The 21,839-nt window shown below is 40.7% G+C and overlaps 1 protein-coding gene across 1 annotated transcript in view; it reads right to left on the reverse strand.

The window, feature by feature from the left end:
- Positions 1 to 3,848, reverse strand: part of CFAP300 (cilia and flagella associated protein 300) — a 29,385-nt gene extending 25,537 nt beyond the window's left edge. The window contains exons 1-2 of the mRNA XM_055547566.1: positions 3,658 to 3,848; positions 3,372 to 3,453 (exon numbers count right to left, since the gene is read on the reverse strand). Coding sequence (XP_055403541.1) covers positions 3,372 to 3,453; positions 3,658 to 3,767 — 192 coding nt within the window. The 5' untranslated portion in view covers positions 3,768 to 3,848. The remainder of the gene's footprint in view (positions 1 to 3,371; positions 3,454 to 3,657) is intronic.
- Positions 3,849 to 21,839: the final 17,991 nt, after the last annotated feature.

Raw genomic sequence — 21,839 nt, forward strand, 5'->3', positions numbered from 1 at the left:
GGTTTGATCACTGGGTGGGGAAGATCCCCTGGACAAGGGAAAGGCTACTCACGGTTCTGGCCTGGAGAATTCCATGGGTCCATGGGGTTGCAAAGAGTCAGACACGACTGAGCGACCTTCACTAAGAACACAAAACATTTAATTTTGAAAAATTCCAAAAACATATGACCATGTGAGTATGCTGCTGGAGTAGCTCAGAGTTCCTTGGAAGGGGATTCTGAGTGAGGAGCTTGAGCTGGTGAGGGGCCTGAAGATTCAGTAGCTTCAGGGTAAATCCCCTTCTGGAGGCCATGCTCTCAGCCACAATGCTTTTTCTCCAAATTAGTTACATGAGTAAAATTAATGATTGTATGAATATACTTCTTTATATTAAAATATGAGAATACTGCCTACTCATCAGAAAAAAAAATTAGGATAAACATGAAGATATTGAAAATTAGTTTGAAAAAACTGCCTATTACAGAAATTTATTGTGCTTTATGGATTAATATTGATTCTGTTGAAGATTCTGTGTCTACTGAACAAAGCAAATTAATTCTACACTCTATGAAATTTTTCTGATACCAATGCCCCTCCATTGAGTGATCTTTTTCCTTGTGCCTAGGGCACCTTATACAGCCTCCAATATAGCAATTATTTTGTCTTGTAGAGAATTTTCTACACTTCTAGCTTCCAAACCTATACACATGACTTACAAGCTGGGATCAAATCTCTTTTTGTCTTTTTAACACCTCCCACCAGGGATACAGTAAGTATTCGAAAAATATTTGTTGAATAAATTACTTATATTAAAATTTTTACAGCACTCTAAAATTCAGTTAATTAAAATCCCGATGATCTTAAAAAAAAATTCGTTTGAGAGCCAGTCCTGGCATAAATGAAACACATCAAAAACTATAAAAATCTAGCTGATCAACTCCAGAAAAATAAATGACCCAATCAAAAAATGGGCCAAAGAACTAAATAGACATTTCTCCAAAGAAGACATACAGATGGCTAACAAACACATGAAAAGATGCTCAGCATCACTCATTATCAGAGAAATGCAAATCAAAACCACTATGAGGTACCATTTCACACCAGTCAGAATGGCTGCGATCCAAAAGTCTACAAGTAATAAATGCTGGAGAGGGTGTGGAGAAAAGGGAACCCTCTTACACTGTTGGTGGGAATGCAAACTAGTACAGCCACTATGGAGAACAGTGTGGAGATTCCTTAAAAAACTGGAAATAGACATGCCTTATGATCCAGCAATCCCACTGCTGGGCATACACACTGAGAAAACCAGAAGGGAAAGAGACACGAGTACCCCAATGTTCATCGCAGCACTGTTTATAATAGCCAGGACATGGAAGCAACCTAGATGTCCATCAGCAGATGAATGGATAAGAAAGCTGTGGTACATATACACAATGGAGTATTATTCAGCCATTAAAAAGAATACATTTGAATCAGTTCTAATGAGGTGGATGAAACTGGAGCCTATTATACAGAGTGAAGTAAGCCAGAAAGAAAAACACCAATACAGTATACTAACGCATATATATGGAATTTAGAAAGATGGTAACAATAACCCTGTGTACGAGACAGCAAAAGAGACACTGATGTATAGAACAGTCTTATGGACTCTGTGGGAGAGGGAGAGGGTGGGAAGATTTGGGAGAATGGCATTGAAACATGTAAAATATCATGTATGAAATGAGTTGCCAGTCCAGGTTCGATGCACGATACTGGATGCTTGGGGCTGGTGCACTGGGACGACCCAGAGGGATGGAATGGGGAGGGAGGAGGGAGGAGGGTTCAGGATGGGGAACACATGTAAACCTGTGGCGGATTCATTTTGATATTTGGCAAATCTAATACAGTTATGTAAAGTTTAAAAATAAAATAAAATTAAAAAAAAAAAAAAAAAAAAATCTAGCTGAATGAGAAATGTCATTAATATTATAATCAGTAGCATATTAACATTATAACAATCTGAGGTAAAGAGAAATAGACTTTAAATAATCTACCCTCATTTTAGAGTTGAATAGTATTCCCTCAGCCTCCTGCCCAAAATTCACGTCCTTGGGGCCTTGGAAAGTGACCTTAGTTGGAAACAGGGTTGTTGTGGATACAATTAGTTAAAATGAGATTATACTGGAATAAGGTGGGCCCTTAATTCAATATGGCTGGTGTTCTTTTAAAAGAAGCGACACAGCTAGGAGGGAGATAAGGAAGGAGAGCTAAGGGACTTTGACAGGAGTAGAGATTCATGTTTTGGAGCTGCAAGCCAAAGAATGCCAAGGATTGCTGGCAACCATGAGAAGCTAGGAAAAAGATGAGGAAGGATTCCTCTCTACAGATTTCAGGGAGAGCAAAACCCTGTTAAGCACTTGGTTTTGGATCTCCACCCTCCAAAACTGTAAGATAATACATTTCTCTTGTTTTAAGCCACCCAGTTTGTGGTACTTCCCTACAGCATCCCTTGAAAACTAATACACCCTCATAGTAAATATTTTGGTTTATTAATTAGATTAGTATTTTGTTCACTGCACTATCACTCTGTATGAGATGATCTGATTTTTTTAATGTACTGGCAGTCTTGCCAGGAGTCGGTAAGATCCTTGAAAGCCAGGGTCCTGTCTTCTTCCTTCTGGCATACCCACTACTTGACAGAATTTCTAGCACACGGTAGGCCCTGAGGAAGTGTTTATGAATGAGTGAATAAACTGTTCCAACTATACACTACAGTCAATGCCTGAGGACATGAACGGCAAAGATAATATCACAAACAATAAAAGTATTTTTCCATTTAACTGAGGACTAAAAAACCCCTAGGATTTTAAATAACGTGAATGAAATACAGTGAACGCACCAGAATCTGTACTTTGAAATACGTTTTTCCCCCTTTCAAAGCAGCCACCTCTACCAGCTAAAGATTTATTTCAATAACTTAGTCACTGCTTAAAACTTTTTCTGGAATTCTTCATGTGGAACTGCTAATAGAGCCTCTTCTCACAGGGTAGATTTAATTTTGAGAAACTACCAAAAGTAATTTGAAGCTAAGCCTAGTAAATAAAGCTGGTGATAAAGCTGGATAAGATTTAAAAATGAGGTGTGCCTACTAAAAAAGAGACCGATTTTCCAGGGAGAGACGAACTTTCCAAAATTGAAAAGTTCTTTATGGCGGCATACTGAAGAGCTAATTTATGGTGATGGAAAACATAAAAGTTCCTGTGAAACAATAGATTGAACCGTTTTATTATTCTCAAACTTCAAGAAAACGTCGTCACAGAATAATGCAGTGTTCACCAGAATCTATGCCAAAGTAGAAAAAAAAAATGTAACATCAGCAGTGGTTCAAGGAACGCTCCGACTTCCATACCAACCATAACGAAATCATCCTTGCGGTAAGTCTGAAACGTCTGGTCAAACCCGAACGCCTGCGCCTCGATTCTACCCAGCATAGACCTGGGGCAGAGAAGAGAAGGACGGTCAGCTCGGGGTGGTACCCTCTGGGCAGCACGTTCATCCGTCCCACCCACGGAGCCCGCCCTTCTCGAGGGTAACGCTGCCTCCGGGTTTCACTCAGGACGGGGCCGCCTCGACGCCCGATCCGCGCCTCCACAGCCGAGAAGGCCAAGGGGCATGGAGAAGAGCCCCTCGGCCTCTCACCACTGGCGGAGCCGGCTGGTAGTCTGCGGGGTGCTCAGAGACTGGAAGGTTTTCTGAGGCAGGAATCGGAAGCTATAGACGCCCAAATCACTCGGCTCCCCGGCCGCCATCTTGGTCCTCACTGCGAGGAGTTGGGGCCGTTTCCAAGGCGACGCGGCGGCCTCGGGTGGACGACGCTGCGGGGGCGGGGCGGGGCCACAGCGGGGCGGGGCTACGGCTCTACTGCGATCAAGGAGTCCGCGGAGCCGGCGGAGGAGGAAACTAGGGGTCTGCGGCACAGAATTAGCGCCAGTACACACTTGTTGGCTTTAACCGTTAATAATAATTACTCCGCGTGGGTTAATTTCTTAGTTTCAAACCTCTAATCTTAGATTTATAGCCGTCTAAGTTTAGTGACTCAACCATTTGTGAAGAAAAAGTTATTCTGAACTAATTATTTTCAAGAGAGATGTCTGTATAATTACTTGGGAAACTGTTTCACCCTCTGGCTTTTTTTTCCTTTGAACGTTACATCTTAAGGCTAAAAAAATTTTTCCAAATACACTACAGTACGACGTGCTGTTTAATAGAGACATATATTTCTGATTTTGTATTGACAATTGCGTTTCGTATGTGTAGTTTTGTTGTCGTTTTGTTTTGTCTAATAGTTGTGTATCAGAAGGAGCTGAGAAATGGCAGGATGTCGTTCTTTGCCACCTCTTTTCTAACTCCCTTTCCTTTTCCCTTAGTCTTCCATAATCTTGATTATTCCGTTTTCAGCCAACAGCAGTAGGAGAGAGAGGGAAGGAAACGCGCGCACACACACACTATTCGTCTTCATTGTTGACTTTATTGTTTTCATTAACCGTCTTCTTCTAAATATTTATATTAGTCCTTATGTCTTGAACATGGTTGAGTTTAAGACTACCATCTTATGTATTATGTTTGTTGTTATGTATTTCTGTTCTTTTTCTCCTTTAATCCAAGAAAGAAGAAATAATATTATTTCATTTTTCTCCTTTTTAGGTTTTTAATTATGTTTAGTGTAGCTTTTAATGATTACTCTAGAGATAAAATATGACTACTTGATTTATTTCATTCCATCTTAAGTCATCAATCACTTTAACCATGTTTCAAACAAGAACCTTTCAACAGGTAAAAATCTATTCACTTTTTACCTTTTGTTTGTTGCGGGGGATCAATATTTTACTTCTACAAAATGTCCAAAACACATTATTTTGTTACTGTTATTTTAAGCAGTGGATATAATTTCATACTTACTAGTATATTTAGCGGAGAAGGCAATGGCACCCCACTCCAGTACTCTTGCCTGGAAAATCCCATGGGCGGAGGAGCCTGGTAGGCTGCAGTCCATGGGGTCGCTGAGGCTCGGACATGACTGAGCGACTTCACTTTCCACTTTCATGCCCTGCAGAAGGAAATGGCAACCCACTCCAGGGTGCTTGCCTGGAGAATCCCAGGGACGGGGGAGCCTGGTGGGCTGCCGTCTATGGGGTCACACAGAGTCGGACACGACTGAAGTGACTTAGCAGTAGCAGTAGCAGTATATTTACCCTTTGCATTTGTCTTATTCCTTCTAGCAGTTCTGAATTTATAATATGGGATTTTCATTGAAATTGAACATCTTCCTTTAGTATTTCTTTTAATTCAAGTCTTCTGATAAGTAAATTTCTCAGTTTGTTGTCTGAAAGTGTCCTTATCTTTGTGTTTTAGTGATATCTTACATCAGGCTGCGCAGAATTCTAAGTTGACAATTATTTTTCTCAGCACTTTAAATATGTATTCTATTGCCTTCTGGATTCCAAATTTTTGTTGTAAAGTCAACCATTTGCTCCTTTCAAAGCCACGTGTCTTTTTTTTTGCCTTTAATTTCAGCAGTTTGGCTATTCCCTCTCTCTTTGTGTGTGTGTGTGTGTGTGTGTATCTTGTATATATGTGTTTTTGTGTATGTCTTGTGTTTTCATCCTGTTTGGGATGAGCTTCTTGAATTCTTTCAGTGATCTCTTTTAATCAGTTTTCACCAACTCAGCCGTTCTCTCTTCAAATATTCTACTTTGTCCTTTTCTTTTGGACTCCAATTACATGAATATTAGAACTTTTAACTATTTCCTGTATTTCTCTGTTACATCTTTTCAATTCTTTGTCTCGTCTTGTGCTTCATCTTTTTTACTCTTTATTGATCTGCCTTTGAATTCACTAATCTTTCCTGCTTAATTCTCAAGTTTAGATATTTTATTTTTTATTTCTCAAATGTCCATCTTAATCTTGTTTATTCTATTTAAGTCTTCATTTTTCAGTCATTTAGTACACATTTTTCTTAACAGATTAATTGAAGTTATTTTTAAACCTTTGAGTGCTTCAATAGAAGAATTATTTTTGGATCTACTTCCTCTGCCTGCTTTATTTCTTGAATATAAATCATGTTTCTTTGCCTTCTCACACATTTAACAACTTTTTGTTTTAGATACAACACTGTGTATTTGAAAAGCATAAGAGATTCAGAAGACGTATCTTCCACCAGAAAGTGTTCACTATTTGCTTTAGCCAATAACTTTAATATAATCAGGGATTCGGTGGGTCAAAGCTGAGTTTTAGACTGAACTGCAGTCTTGTCTATTTTGTTTCTATACCTTGAGCAGGGCTGATTGAAATTCTAATAGATCCTTATCTTCTGTGCCCCCCAAAATGAGAACATTCACGTCTTCTTTTCAGAGGTATTGAACTTGCATTTCAGCTTCCTACATTCTTGAGCGCTGAAATCTAGCCAATGTCTTGACGGGGATACTGAATGTGTGTTTGAGACAGGCCCCAGCTCTTCACTAAGACTTTGTTTTCTAAGCACCAGGAAATTATGGAAAATCTCACTGTGCTTTAAAAGTTTCTGCAGAGCAACTCCACATCCTACACAATAGTGCCCAAACTCAGCAAATTTACTTTGGGAGTATAGCCATGTTCAACCCTTAAAATTTCCTTGCATGACTACCAAAAGTCATTCAGTCTTAACTTTGCATCAGTCAGTCAGTGAGTCAGTTCAGTCACTCAGTCATGTCCGACTCTTTGCAACCCCATGAACCACAGCATGCCAGGCCTCCCTGTCTATCACCAACTCCTGGAGTCCACCCAAACCCATTTCCATTGAGTTGGTGATGCCATCCAACCATCTTATCCTCTGTCTTCCCCTTCTCCTCCTGCCCTTAATCTTTGCATATCAGTCACTAAATGAGACTTTTGAAAACCTCAACTCAACTTGGAAGGGTTTTCTAGGGGAGGTATCAGAATGCAGATTCCTTGATTTCACCACCAGAGACTGAGATTCCTCAACTATTGGATGGTGCGTAGGAATTTTATTTTTAATATGCACTTTGGATAAATTTTATGCAGATTTTCCATACTATTCAATGAGAAAAGCTTTCCAACACATTCTTTAAAATCTATATTACATATCATCTCATGAAGAAATTTAATACTTCTGTCTGACTTTGTATAGATTTGGTTCTTTCTAGACAATCAAGTTCAACTGGAATTCCATCACCTCCAACAACTTTGTTCATAGTGATGCTTTCTAAGGCCCACTTGACTTCACATTCCAGGATGTCTGGCTCTAGGTCAGTGATCACACCATCGTGATTATCTGGGTCATGAAGATCTTTTTTGTACAGTTCTTCTGTGTATTCTTGCCACCTCTTCTTAATATCTTCTGCTTCTGTTAGGTCCATAACATTTCTGTTCTTTATTGAGCCCATCTTTGCATGAAGTGTTCCCTTGGTATCTCCTAATTTTCTTGAAAAGATCGCTAGTCTTTCCCATTCTGTTATTTTCCTCTATTTCTTTGCATTGATCGCTGAGGAAGGCTTTCTTATCTCTTCTTGCTATTCTTTGGAACTCTGCATTCAGATGCTTATATCTTTCCTTTTCTCCTTTGCTTTTCGTTTCTCTTCTTTTCACAGCTATTTGTAAGGCCTCCCCAGACAACCATTTTGCTTTTTTGCATTTCTTTTCCATGGGGATGGTCTTGATGCCTGTCTCCTGTACAATATCATGAACCTCAGTCCATAGTTCATCAGGCACTCTGTCTATCAGATCTAGGCCCTTAAATCTATTTCTCACTTCCACTGTATAATCATAAGGGATTTGATTTAGGTCATACCTGAATGGTCTAGTGGTTTTCCCTACTTTCTTCAATTTAAGTCTAATTTGGCAATAAGGAGTTCATGATCTGAGCCACAGTCAGCTCCCAGTCTTGTTTTTGCTAACTGTATAGAGCTTCTCCGTGTTTGGCTGCAAAGAATATAATCAATCTGATTTCGGTGTTGACCATCTGGTGATGTCCATGTGTAGAGTCTTCTCTTGTGTTGTTGGAAGAGGGTGTTTATTATGATCAGTGTGTTCTCTTGGCAAAACTCTATTAGCCTTTGCCCCACTTCATTCCGTATTCCAAGACCAAAGTTGCCTGTTACTCCAGGTGTTTTTTGACTTCCTACTTTTGCATTCCAGTCCCCCTATAATGAAAAGGACATCTTTTGGGGGTGTTAGTTCTAAAAGGTCTTGTAGGTCTTCATAGAACCATTCAGCTTCTTCAGCGTTACTGGTTGGGGCATAGACTTGGATTACTGTGATATTGAATGGCTTGCCTTGGAAACAAACAGAGATCATTCTGTCGTTTTTGAGATTGCATCCAAGTACTGCATTTTGGACTCTTTTGTTGACCATGATGGCTACTCCATTTCTTCTAAGGGATTCCTGCCCACAGTAGTAGATATAATGGTTATCTGAGTTAAATTCACCCATTCCAGTCCATTTTAGTTCACTGATTCCTAGAATGTCGATGTTCACTCTTGCCATCTCCTGTTGGACTACTTCCAATTTGCCTTGATTCATGGATCTAACGTTGGAGGTTCCTGTGCAATATTGCTCTTTACAGAATCAGATCTTGCTTCTATCACCAGTCACATCCACAGCTGGGTATTGTTTTTGCTTTGGCTCCATCTCTTCATTCTTTCTGGAGTTATTTCTCCACTGATCTCGAGTAGCATATTGGGCACCTACCGACCTGGGGAGTTCCTCTTTCAGTATCCTATCATTTTGCCTTTTCATACTGTTCATGGGGTTCTCAAGGCAAGAATACTGAAGTGGTTTGCCATTCCCTTCTCCAGTGGACCACATTCTGTCAGACCTCTCCACCATGACCTGCCTGTCTTGGGTGGTCCCACGGGCATGGCTTAGTTTCATTGAATTAGACAAGGCTGTGGTCTGCATGATTAGATTGTCTAGTTTTCTGTGATTATGGTTTGTGTATCTGCCCTCAGCAGTGGCCACAGGACTGGAAACGATCAGTTTTCATTCCAATCCCAAAGAAAGGCAATGCCAAAGAATGCTCAAACTACCACACAATTGCACTCATCTCACACGCTAGTAAAGTAATGCTCAAAATTCTCCAAGCCAGGCTTTAGAAATATGTGAACTGTGAACTTCCTGATGTTCAAGCTGGTTTTAGAAAAGGCAGAGGAACCAGAGATCAAATTGCCAACATCTGCTGGATCATGGAAAAAGCAAGAGAGTTCCAGAAAAACATCTATTTCTGCTTTCTTGACTATGCCAAAGCCTTTGACTGTGTGGATCACAATAAACTGTGGAAAATTCTGAAAGAGATGGGAATACCAGACCACCTGACCTGCCTCTTGAGAAACCTGTATGCAGGTCAGGAAGCAACAGTTAGAACTGGACATGGAACAACAGACTGGTTCCAAATAGGAAAAGGAGTTCATCAAGGCTGTATATTGTCACCCTGCTTATTTAACTTCTATGCAGAGTATATCATGAGATATGCTGGGCTGGAAGAAGCACAAGCTGGAATCAATATTGCCAGGAGAAATATCAATAACCTCAGATATGCAGATGACACCACCCTTATGGCAGAAAGTGAAGAGGAACTCAAAAGCCTCTTGATGAAAGTGAAAGTGGAGAGTGAAAAAGTTGGCTTAAAGCTCAACATTCAGAAAACGAAGATCATGGCATCCGGTCCCATCACTTCATGGGAAATAGATGGGGAAACAGTGGAAACAGTGTCAGACTTTATTTTTTGGGGCTCCAGAATCACTGCAGATGGTGACTGCAGCCATGAAATTAAAAGATGCTTACTCCTTGGAAGGAAAGTTATGACCAACCTAGATAGCATATTCAAAAGCAGAGACATTAGTTTGCCAACAAAGGTCTGTCTAGTCAAGGCTATGGTTTTTCCAGTGGTCATGTATGGATGTGAGAGTTGGACTGTGAAGAAGGCTGAGCACCGAAGAATTAATGCTTTTGAACTGTGGTGTTGGAGAAGACTCTTGAGAGTCCGTTGGACTGCAAGGAGATCCAACCAGTCCATTCTGAAGGAGATCAGTCCTGGGTGTTCATTGGAAAGACTGATGCTAAAGCTGAAACTCCAATATTTTGGCCACCTCATGCGAAGAGTTGACTCATTGGAAAAGACTCTGCTGCTGGGAGGATTGGGGACAGGAGGGGAAGGGGACGACAGAGGATGAGATGGCTGGATGACATCACCGACTCGATGGTCATGAGTTTGAGTGAATTCTGAGAGTTGGTGATGGACAGGGAGCCCTGGCGTGCTGCGATACATGAGGTCGCAAAGAGTCAGACAGAACTGAGAGACTGAACTGAGGCAATCAAGTATTTGATCATATACTATTTTGAATTTTTATGTTTCTGATTGTTTGGAAACTTGTTTCCCTAGAGATTCCATACTATTCAGTATGGAATTTGACATTTTATAGAAACATGTTCCATAGGACCTAAGCCTGTGTATTTGTTTAGTTAATTTTTTTCTAGATTTTTCTAGCTTCATTGAGGTATAACCAACTTATAAAGAACTGCACATGTTTAAAGTGTAAGATGTGATGAGATTTGATATATGTGATCTTGGTGTTTTTTAAAAAGCCCTCAAATAAAAGTAAAGATATACTTATTTTGAATTTAGGATACTAATTTAAAAACTTCTTTGCTTAGTTTTGTATTACTCAAAAGTAAATCATTTTTACTTGTGTTGTTGATGAAATTCATCCTCTTTTTTTCAACCCTGTAATCAGTGATTATACTTTGCCCGTATAGTCTTAAGTTCAGTATTTACTTGGAAATTGATAGTTTTCTAGTTGTTATTTGTTACTTAAATGTGCATGATTGGTGTATGTTCTATACAACCTTTATTAATTCAATCTTGAGAGTATTTTTTATTTTTATTTCCCCATCACCTGGTCTTCCGTGATGGCTCAGCAGGTTAAAAAAAAAATCTATCTGCAAGGCAAGAGACACTGGAGACTCAGGTTTGATTTTTGATGAAGATCAGGAAGGTCAGGAAGATCCTCTGGAGGAAGAAATGGCAACCCACTCCAGTATTCTTGCCTGGAGGAACTCTGACAGGCTAAGCACAAGCACAATCATCTTTAAGTTTTTTGTTTATTAAAAAATTACACAACATGTTTAACACAGGATAAAAACAAGTAAGCAAAAAGAACAGAAATATCCGTGATCCCAGAACTATAATTTTTCAAGTTCTTGGAGCAGTGAAAAACATTTTCCATAGGGAGATTTTCCAGAAAAAAAAAGATGTTTTCAGTCTGAATTTCTGTTTTCAGTTTTCAGTCTGACACACTAAGTAGGGAAAACCACTAGACCATTCAGGTATGACATAAATCAAATCCCTTATGATTATACAGTGGAAGTGAGAAATAGATTTAAGGGCCTAGATCTGATAGATAGATTGCCTGATGAACTATGGAATGAGGTTCATGACATTGTACAGGAGACAGGGATCAAGACCATCCCCATAGAAAAGAAATGCAAAAAAGAAAATGGCTGTCTGAGGAGGCCTTACAAATAGCTGTGAAAAGAAGAGAAGAGAAAAGCAAAGGAGAAAAGGAAAGATATAAGCATCTGAATGCAGAGTTCCAAAGAATAGCAAGAAGAGATAAGAAAGCCTTCTTCAGCGATCAATGCAAAGAAATAGAGGAAAATAACAGAATGGGAAAGACTAGAGATCTCTTCAAGAAAATCAGAGACACCAAAGGAATATTTCATGCAAAGATGGGCTCGATAAAGGACAGAAATGGTATGAACCTAACAGAAGTAGAAGATATTAAGAAGAGATGGCAAGAATACACAGAAGAACTGTACAAAAAAGATCTTCATGACCCAGATAATCACGATGGTGTGATCACTGACCTAGAGCCAGATATCCTGGAATGTGAAGTCAAGTGGGCCTTAGAAAGCATCACTACGAACAAAGCTAGTGGAGGTGATGGAATTCCAGTTGAGCTATTCCAAATCCTGAAAGATGATGCTGTGAAAGTGCTGCACTCAATATGCCAACAAATTTGGAAAATTCAGCAGTGGCCCCAGGACTGGAAAAGGTCAGTTTTCATTCCAATCCCAAAGAAAGGCAATGCCAAAGAATGCTCAAACTACCGCACAATTGCACTCATCTCACATGCTAGTAAAGTAATGCTCAAAATTCTCCAAGCCAGGCTTCAGCAATACGTGAACTGTGAACTTCCTGATGTTCAAGCTGGTTTTAGAAAAGGCAGAGGAACCAGAGATCAAATTGCCAACATCCGCTGGATCATGGAAAAAGCAAGAGAGTTCCAGAAAAACATCTATTTCTGCTTTCTTGACTATGCCAAAGCCTTTGACTGTGTGGATCACAATAAACTGTGGAAAATTCTGAAAGAGATGGCAATACCAGACCACCTGACCTGCCTCTTGAGAAATCTGTATGCAGGTCAGGAAGCAACAGTTAGAACTGGACATGGAACAACAGACTGGTTCCAAATAGGAAAAGGAGTTCATCAAGGCTGTATATTGTCACCCTGTTTATTCAACTTATATGCAGAGTACATCCTGAGAAACGCTGGACTGGAAGAAACACAAGCTGGAATCAATATTGCCAGGAGAAATATCAATAACCTCAGATATGCAGATGACACCACCCTTATGGCAGAAAGTGAAGAGGAACTCAAAAGCCTCTTGATGAAAGTGAAAATGGAGAGTGAAAAAGTTGGCTTAAAGCTCAACATTCAGAAAACGAAGATCATGGCATCCGGTCCCATCACTTCATGGGAAATAGATGGGGAAACAGTGGAAACAGTGTCAGACTTCAGTTTTCTGGGCTCCAAAATCACTGCAGATGGTGACTGCAGCCATGAAATTAAAAGATGCTTACTCCTTGGAAGGAAAGTTATGACCAACCTAGATAACATATTCAAAAGCAGAGACATTAGTTTGCCAACCAAGGTCCGTCTAGTCAAGGCTATGGTTTTTCCTGTGGTCATGTATGGATGTGAGAGTTGGACTATGAAGAAAGCTGAGCGCCGAAGAATTGATGCTTTTGAACTGTGGTGTTGGAGAAGACTCTTGAGAGTCCCTTGGACTGCAAGGAGATCCAACCAGTCTATTCTGAAGGAGATCAGCCCTGGGATTTCTTTGGAAGGAATGATGCTAAAGCTGAAACTCCAGTGTTCTTTGGCCACCTTATGCGAAGTGTTGATTCATTGGAAAAGACCGTGATGCTGGGAGGGTTTGAGGGCAGGAGGAGAAGGGGACGACAGAGGATGAGATGGCTGGATGGCATCGCTGACTCAATGGACGTGAGTCTGAGTGAACTCCGGGAGTTGGTGATGGACAGGGAGGCCTGGCGTGCTGCGATTCATGGGGTCGCAAAGAGTCGGACACGACTGAGTGACTGATCTGATCTGTTCTGAAGGCGCCTTGGCCAGACAAGTCTATGTATGAAAAAATCCCTCCCATATTTACAAAACAGTTCTCATATTTAATTTTATGTATGTTTATGGTTTGTTTTTTGTTTATTTTTATTATCAGTTTCGGTATTTTCAAAGTATTGTTACTGATCAGGGTCCCTGGACTCTTTAATCAAAAGAAATTGATAAGAGACCAGACAAGGAATTCAGACAAGGCTTTACTGGGACTCCTGCTGCAGCCCAAGGAGGTAAAAACAAGTAACAGTTTCTCTTGCTCACTCCCTGAGGGGCTGCTAGCTGGTCCCTGAAAAGTGGGGAGGGCGGAGCTGATGGGTTGTTTGGGCCAGAGGGGCTGCTTAGGTGGTCTGCCCACCCACTTGGTGGTGCTGCGTGCAAGGATCATTTACGGTGCCCGGCTTTTGCTCTCTGCACCTCAAAAGTGGAAGCTGGATTTTGGCCTTTTTGTATCTTGTTGTTCATAATATGCCCCAACTGGGACTAGGTGCAATTATATTTTCTTTGTATTCTGTTGTCTAGGAGATGCTTGTATGTGTAAACACTACGGCAAAGGGTCTCAGGCCCCAGGTCCCAACCTGTGTCAGTATAACTGTGTTTAATAGCATGGACAATGAAGTTAGATCAGAAATCTAACTCTAGCTCCGGTGTTTAGGTTTCTTCATCTATAAATTGAACTTTTTTTTTACTTTATGGTATCATCATGAGGATTAAATCAAGTAAGTTGCATGAAGTGCTTATCACAGTGACTGGCACTTAAAATCCCAGTGTGTGGTAGTTGTTAATATTAATGGCTATTTTCACATGGGCTTCTAAGAACAGAATATCAGTATATAGTTTGTATATATAGGAAATAAGATTTGAGTTGATATATTTCAGTTTGTGTCTCTCCCTTAGAGATTCATTGGATTTGTTGTTTTTGTTGTTCAGTCACTAAGTTGTGTATGACGGTTTGTGATCCCATGGACTGCAGCATGCCAGGCTCCATTGTCCTTCACTATCTCCAGAGTTTGCTCAAATTCATGTCCATTGAGTCGGTGATGCTATCTAACCATCTCATCCTCTGCCACCTCTTTCTCCTTTTGCTTTCAGTCTTTTCCAGCATCAGGGTCTTTTTCAATGAGTTGGCTTTTTGCATCAGGTGGTCAAAGTACTGGAGCTTCAGCATCAGTCCTTCCAATGAATATTCAGGGTTGATTTTCATTAGGATTGACTGGTTTGATCTCCTTGCCATCCAAGGGACTCTCAAGAGTATTCTCCAACACAATTCAAAAGCATCAATTCTTTGGCTCTCAGCCTTCTTTATGGTCCAGCTCTCATATCTGTACATGACTACTAGAAAAACCAAATTATTGTTTTTCTCTCCTTTAGCTGTTTATAGTTTTCCATCAATTGCTATGAATCTCAGTTTGCATCCTTAAAACATGAACTTTGCTTCATTGGATTGTAAATTGTTGCTAAAGTAGTTTAGTTGCTAAGTTTGTCCGACTCTCGTGACTCCATGGATTGTAGCCTGCCGGCTCCTCTGTCCTTGGGATTCTCTAGGCAAGAATGCTGGAGTGGGTTGCCATTTCCTTTTCCAGGAGATCTTCCTGACCCAGGGATCGAACCCAGGTCTCCTGCATTGCAAGCAGATTCCTTATGGACTGAGCTACAAGGGAAGCCTTATGAATGTGTAATTATTACTGCTGGCTCTCATGCATTCACGTAACTGTAAAAGATTGCTAAGTAAAACATTACCATTGTTCTGATATTTGGTCATTAAGTGAAGTCGCTCAGTCGTGTCTGACTCTTTGTGACCCCATGGACTGTAGCCTACCAGGCTCCTCTGCCCATGGGATTTTCCAGGCAAGAGTACTGGAGTGGGTTGCCATTTCCTTTTCCAGGGGATCTTCCCAAACCAGGGATCGAACCCTGGTCTCCCACATTGCAGGCAGACGCTTTAACCTCTGAGCTACCAGGGAAATTAGCTGTTATTATTTGGTCATTCAGTTCAGTTCAGTTCAGTCGCTCAGTTGTGTCTGACTCTTTGAAACACCATGAATCGCAGCATGCCAGGCCTCCCTGTCCATCACCAACTCCCGGAGTTCACTAAGACTCATGTCCATCGCGTCAGTGATGCCATCCAGCCATCTCATCCTCTGTCGTCTCCTTCCCCTCCTACCCCCAATCCCTCCCAGAATCAGAGTCTTTTCCAATGAGTCAACTCTTCGAATGAGGTGGCCAAAGTACTGGAGTTTCAGCTTTAGCGACATTCCTTCCAAAGAAATCCCAGGGCTGATCTGCTTCAGAATAGACTGGTTGGATCTCCTTGCCGTCCAAGGGACTCTCAAGAGTCTTCTCCAACACCACAGTTCAAAAGCATCAGTTCTTCGGCACTCAGCTTTCTTCATAGTCCAACTCTCACATCCATACATGACCACAGGAAAAACCTTAGACTTGACTAGACGGACCTTTGTTGGCAAAGTAATGTCTCTGCTTTTGAATATGCTATCTAGGTTGGTCATAACTTTCCTTCCAAAGAGTAAGCATCTTTTAATTTCATGGCTGCAGTCACCATCTGTAGTGATTCTGGAGCCCAGAAAACTAAAGTCTGACACTGTTTCCACTGTTTCCCTATCTATTTCCCATGAAGTGATGGGACCAGATGCCATGATCTTCGTTTTCTGAATGTTGAGCTTTAAGCTAACTTTTTCACTCTCCATTTGCACTTTCATCAAGAGGCTTTTGAGTTCCTCTTCACTTTCTGCCATAAGGGTGGTGTCATCTGCATATCTGAGGTTATTGATATTTCTCCCAGCAATTTTGATTCCAGCTTGTGTTTCTTCCAGTCCAGCGTTTCTCATGATGTACTCTGCATAGAAGTTAAATAAGCAGGGTGACAATATACAGCCTTGATGAACTCCTTTTCCTATTTGGAACCAGTCTGTTGTTCCATGTCCAGTTCTAACTGTTGCTTCCTGACCTGCATACAGATTTCTCAAGAGGCAGGTCAGGTGGTCTGGTATTCCCATCTCTTTCAGAATTTTCCACAGTTTATTGTGATCCACACAGTCAAAGGCTTTGGCATGGTCAAGAAAGCAGAAATAGATGTTTTTCTGGAACTCTCTTGCTTTTTCCATGATCCAGCGGATGTTGGCAATTTGATCTCTGGTTCCTCTGCCTTTTCTAAAACCAGCTTGAACATCAGGAAGTTCACAGTTTACATATTGCTGAAGCCTGGCTTGGTGAATGTTGAGCATTACTTTGCTGTGTGTGAGATGAGTGCAATTGTGCAGTAGTTTGAGCATTCTTTGGCATTGCCTTTCTTTGGGATTGGAATGAAAACTGACCTTTTCCAGTCCTGTGGCCACTGCTGAGTTTTCCAAATTTGTTGGCATATTGAATGCAGCACTTTCACAGCATCATCTTTCAGGATTTGAAATAGCTCAACTGGAATTCCATCACCTCCACTAGCTTTGTTCATAGTGATGCTTTCTAGGCCCACTTGACTTTACATTCCAGAATGTCTGGCTCTAGATGAGTGATCACACCATCATGATTATCTGGGTCATGAAGATCTTTTTTGTACAGTCCTTCTGTGTATTCTTGCCACCTCCTCTTAATATCTTCAGCTTCTGTTAGGTCCATACCATTTCTGTCCTTTATCGAGCCCATCTTTGCATGAAATATTCCCTTGGTATCTCTAATTTTTTTGAAGAGATCTCTAGTCTTTCCTATTCTGTTGTTTTCCTCTATTTCTTTGCATTGATCACTGAGGAAGGCTTTCTTATCTCTCCTTGCTATTCTTTGGAACTCTGCATTCTGATGCTTATATCTTTCCTTTTCTCCTTTGCTTTTCGCTTCTCTTCTTTTCACAGCTATTTGTAAGGCCTCCCCAGACAGCCATTTTCTTTTTTGCATTTCTTTTCTATGGAGATGGTCTTGATCCCTGTCTCCTGTACAATGTCACGAACCTCATACCATAGTTCATCAGGCACACTATCTATCAGATCTAAGCCCTTAAATCTATTTCTCACTTCCACTGTATAATCATAAGGGATCTGATTTAGGTCATACCTGAATGGTCTAGTGGTTTTGCCTACTTTCTTCAATTTAAGTCTGAATTTGGTAATAAGGAGTTCATGATCTGAGCCACAGTCAGCTCCTGGTCTTGTTTTTGCTGACTGTATAGAGCTTCTCCATCTTTGGCTGCAAAGAATATAATCAATCTGATTTTGGTGTTGACCGTCTGGTGATGTCCATGTGTAGCGTCTTCTCTTGTGTTGTTGGAAGAAGGTGTTTGCTATGACCAGTGCATTTTCTTGGCAAAAATATTAGTCTTTGCCCTGCTTCATTCTGTATTCCAAGGCCAAATTTGCCTGTTACTCCAGGTGTCTCCTGTCTTCCTACTTTTGCATTCCAGTCCCCTATAATGAAATGGACATCTTTTTTTGGGTGTTGGTTCTGAAAGATCTTGTAGGTCTTCATAGAACTGTTCAACTTCAGCTTCTTTAGCATTACTGATCATTAGCTGTTATTATTCTTTCAGGTTTTACATTCTTTCATTTGGCTAGTTTGCACATACCCTGCATATTACTAGGCACTATGAGAGTTCCAAGATATATGAAATATTGATTCTGCCTGCAAAGCTCTTACAAATTAGTTGAAAATTATAGAACAGTCCTTCTCATCTTGTATGCATGTTTAGTTGCTCTGTTATGTCTGACTCTGGAACCATGTGGACTGTAGCCTGCCAAACTCTTCTGTCCATGGGATTTTCCAGGCAAGAACACTGGAGTGGGTTGCCATTTCCTACTCCAGGGGATCTCCTGATCCAGGGATCAAACCCAGGCCTCCTGCATTGCCAGGACAATTTACCACTGAGTCACCTGGGAAGCCCATGTTATCTTGTCTTTCATGTCATAAACTCTGCTTAGTTCCTCTCATTCTTCTAAAATTCAATCTAATCTTCTCATTGATCATTTATCCTCTGTCACTGTTTAAGGTTGCCAAACTGCCAGCTTTTACCTGATAATTTACAATACACATCTATTTGACCTAAAATAAGTCTGACTTAAAAACATTCAATAAATTGAGGAGAGAGCTAATTCTAATATTGGCTTATATCAATGTGTCAAAATAGCACTTATGTTTTTTCTATAATTCTACGTGGTGTGAATTTTCTATGATTCTAATGATGTGAAAAAGATTTATGGAACACAGTTAGTAGCCAAGAATAATATTAAGTTGGTTTAGTGGTTGTGTGTTCCTAATAAATAAGAATAGAATTTTTACTTTGGAGGAATGAAATAGTAACTGTGATCACAACTATTTGAAATTTGAAAAATGTTGTTTATAAATAAGTTACTTTGCTTAGATTAGTGGCTATTCAAAGTCAGTTCATAATAATAAATTCATTTCATCTATGGCCAAATGAACAAACTAAGCATGATATACTTTTTCATAAAATTAAATCCCTTCATATTAAAGAAGACTCTTTATTTCTAAATTATGCTGTCTTTTTTTTTTTTTTGTAATTAAAATCTCCTTTCCTTAGGAAATGGGCTTCCCTGGTGGCTCAGTTGGTAAAGAATCCGCCTGCAATGCAGGAGTCCCCGGTTCGATTCCTGGGGCTGGAAGATCTGGTGGAGAAGGGATAGGCTACCCATTCCAGTATTCTTGGGTTTCCCTGGTGGCTCAGCTGGTGAAGAATCTGCCTGCAATACAGGAAACCTGGGTTCAATCCCTGGGTTGGGAAGATCCCCTGGAGAAGGGAAGGATGACCCACTTCAGTATCCTGGCCTGAAGAATCCCATGGACTCTCCATGGGGTTTCAAAGAGTTGGACACAACTGAGCGACTTCCACTTCCTTAGGAAATAGTGATATTAAATAAAATTTCATAACCCTATGTCTATTAGGTTGGTAGAATCTTGCTGCTCAAAGTGTGGTTGATGGTCAAACAGCATTGACATCATTTGTGAGCTTGTAGAAATGCAGTATCTCTGACCCCATCCCAGACCTATGGCATCAGATTCTGCAAGTGATTCATATACACATTAAATGAGAAATGCTGATCTAGAAATACACATCCATCGGCCCTATCCCCTTTTATTTTCAAGTTATTCTGTCCTTCGTCTACCCATTTGCTCAATTCAGAAACCTAGGCCTTATCTTTGACCCTACCTGTCTCACCCCTCCCCTATCCTCTCCCATATCAAGCTCATCATTAAATTTCATAATCTTCTAAATATAGAAGATATCCACTTCTCTCTAGTTTCCACTGTTGACACTTCAGTTTAAGCCACCACCATCTTTTTGATTGGATGATGATCAGCAAGGCTTCCTACCTCCTCTCCCTCTTTCACTTCTGCCATCCTGACCTCCATTCTGTACACAGCAGCCAGATTGAGCTTATGAAAATAATAAATCAGATTCTAAAACTTCACTGTTGAGAACCTTTAATGGGTTTCCATTCAGTTCAGTCTCTCAGTTATGTCCAACTCTTTGTGACCCCATGGACTTCAGCACGCTAGGCTTCCCTGTCCATCACCAACTCCTGGAGCTTGCTCAAACTCATGTCCATTGAGTTGGTGATGCCATCCAACTCTCTCATCCTCTGTCATCCCCTTGTCCTCCTGCCTTCAATCTTCCCCAGCAGCAGGGTCTTTTCCAACGAGTTGGCTCTTCGCATCAGGTGGCCAAAATATTGGATCTTCAGCTTCAGCATCAGTCCTTCCAATGAATATTCAGGATTGATTTCCTTTAGGATTGACTGGTTTGATCTCCTTGCAGTCCAAGGGACTCTCAAGAGTCTTCTCTGACACCACAGTTCTGTTGCTCTTAGGTAAAATCCAACTCCTGGTGGTCTATATTCTTCATTTTCAGCCTCATTACTCACCTTCCTCTTCGGCTCCCTACTCAGAGATCATTGGTCTAGAAAAAGCCAAGCTCTTTTCTTGCTCAGGGCCTGGTAAAAAGTATATCCTTTGCTTGGAACACTTTTCTTCCTTTTACTTTCAGCCTAACTACTTCCTATGCATCCTTCACATTTTGAATTATTAATTGCTTCCCTCAAGGGACCTTTCTGACAGCCTGGTTAATATTGGTTTTCCTGGTTATTCACTCATAACACATACTTGTCCCTCATAAGCTTTAAAACAGTGTACAATTATTCAAATATTTGTGTGCTTCCATGGTTAATGTTTGTCTTCCTCACTAGCCGTAAAAATTCAAGAGGTCAGAGACTGTTCAACACATGTTCTTGGTCACTGGCACACTGAAGGAAATTCCAAAAACATCCATTGAGTAAATGAGTCAGTGATTCTGATTTTACTGAGCTATTTCATGTTACATGGGCTTCCTTGGTGGCTCTGTGGTAAAGAATCCACTTGCCAATGAAGGAAATGGCAACCCCCTCCAGTATTCTTGCCTGGGAAATCCCATGGACAGAGGAGCCTGGACGTCTAAGGTCCGTAGGTTCACAACTTAGCAACTAAAGAACAACAGGAACACCACCATTTCCTATACAAATAAGACAAATAATTTGACTAAGTTGTGTTTTTGTTGTAAGCTTCCTGGATGGCTCAGTGGTAAAGAATCCGCCTGCAGTGCAGTTGACACAGGAGACGCAGGTTCAGTCCGTGGGTTGGGAAGATCCCTTGGAGGAAGAAATGACAACCCACTCCAGTGTTGTTGGCTGGAGAACCCCGTGGACAGAGGAGTTCATAGGGTCACAAAGAGTCTGACACGACAGAGCCTGAGCACACACGAAAGCATTAAGTTTAGCTCCAGGCAGATTTGCTGCCTTCTTCTATCTGTTTAATTTAAAACAATTTGAGCTCTTACGAATTAAGTCTATTTATAGATAACTTTTTTTAGATGTTTAATTTACAGGTAATTAGTACTGTGGGCTAAGCATAGATTTTTTTAGGTCAAGCTATCTGCTCTTTACTCTGCCACATACTCATCTCTAAGCCTCAGTTTCCTTGTCTGGGTTGTTGCAAGAATACACATGCTATCACAGTGCCTGTGTGTGCTGACTAAGGGAGCATTATCGTTATTTGCTTACTGGCTTTGACTGTGTTTAGCACAGCAGCAGCCTGTAGTTCATCAACTCATGTATCTGCAGCAGTTAAAAGGTCCTGTGGTAAAGGAAAGGGTTAAACCTGACGCCTCCTGTTTCTGGAAGATTTCTGCCTCCAGTAGTGTGGAGGGGGATGGGCAGGGCCCCAGGAAGAGATAAACAAGTTGGGGCTGGAACTTGTCTCTGCTCTGTGACAGGGCCGCTTACTGTCTTTGACGTTAAAGCTTTTCAGGACTGTCAAGAAAAGCAGTTCCTTTGCCTTTCTAATAGTTGGGTACAACTCTTGTTAGTCTTGTTTGGCTTCTATAAAAATATTTTTTATTGCAAAATCCTGGTTTTGGTTGACACT

The sequence above is a fragment of the Bubalus kerabau genome, chromosome 15 (genome assembly GCF_029407905.1).
Source record: "Bubalus kerabau isolate K-KA32 ecotype Philippines breed swamp buffalo chromosome 15, PCC_UOA_SB_1v2, whole genome shotgun sequence".
NCBI classification, from domain to species: domain Eukaryota; kingdom Metazoa; phylum Chordata; class Mammalia; order Artiodactyla; family Bovidae; genus Bubalus; species Bubalus kerabau.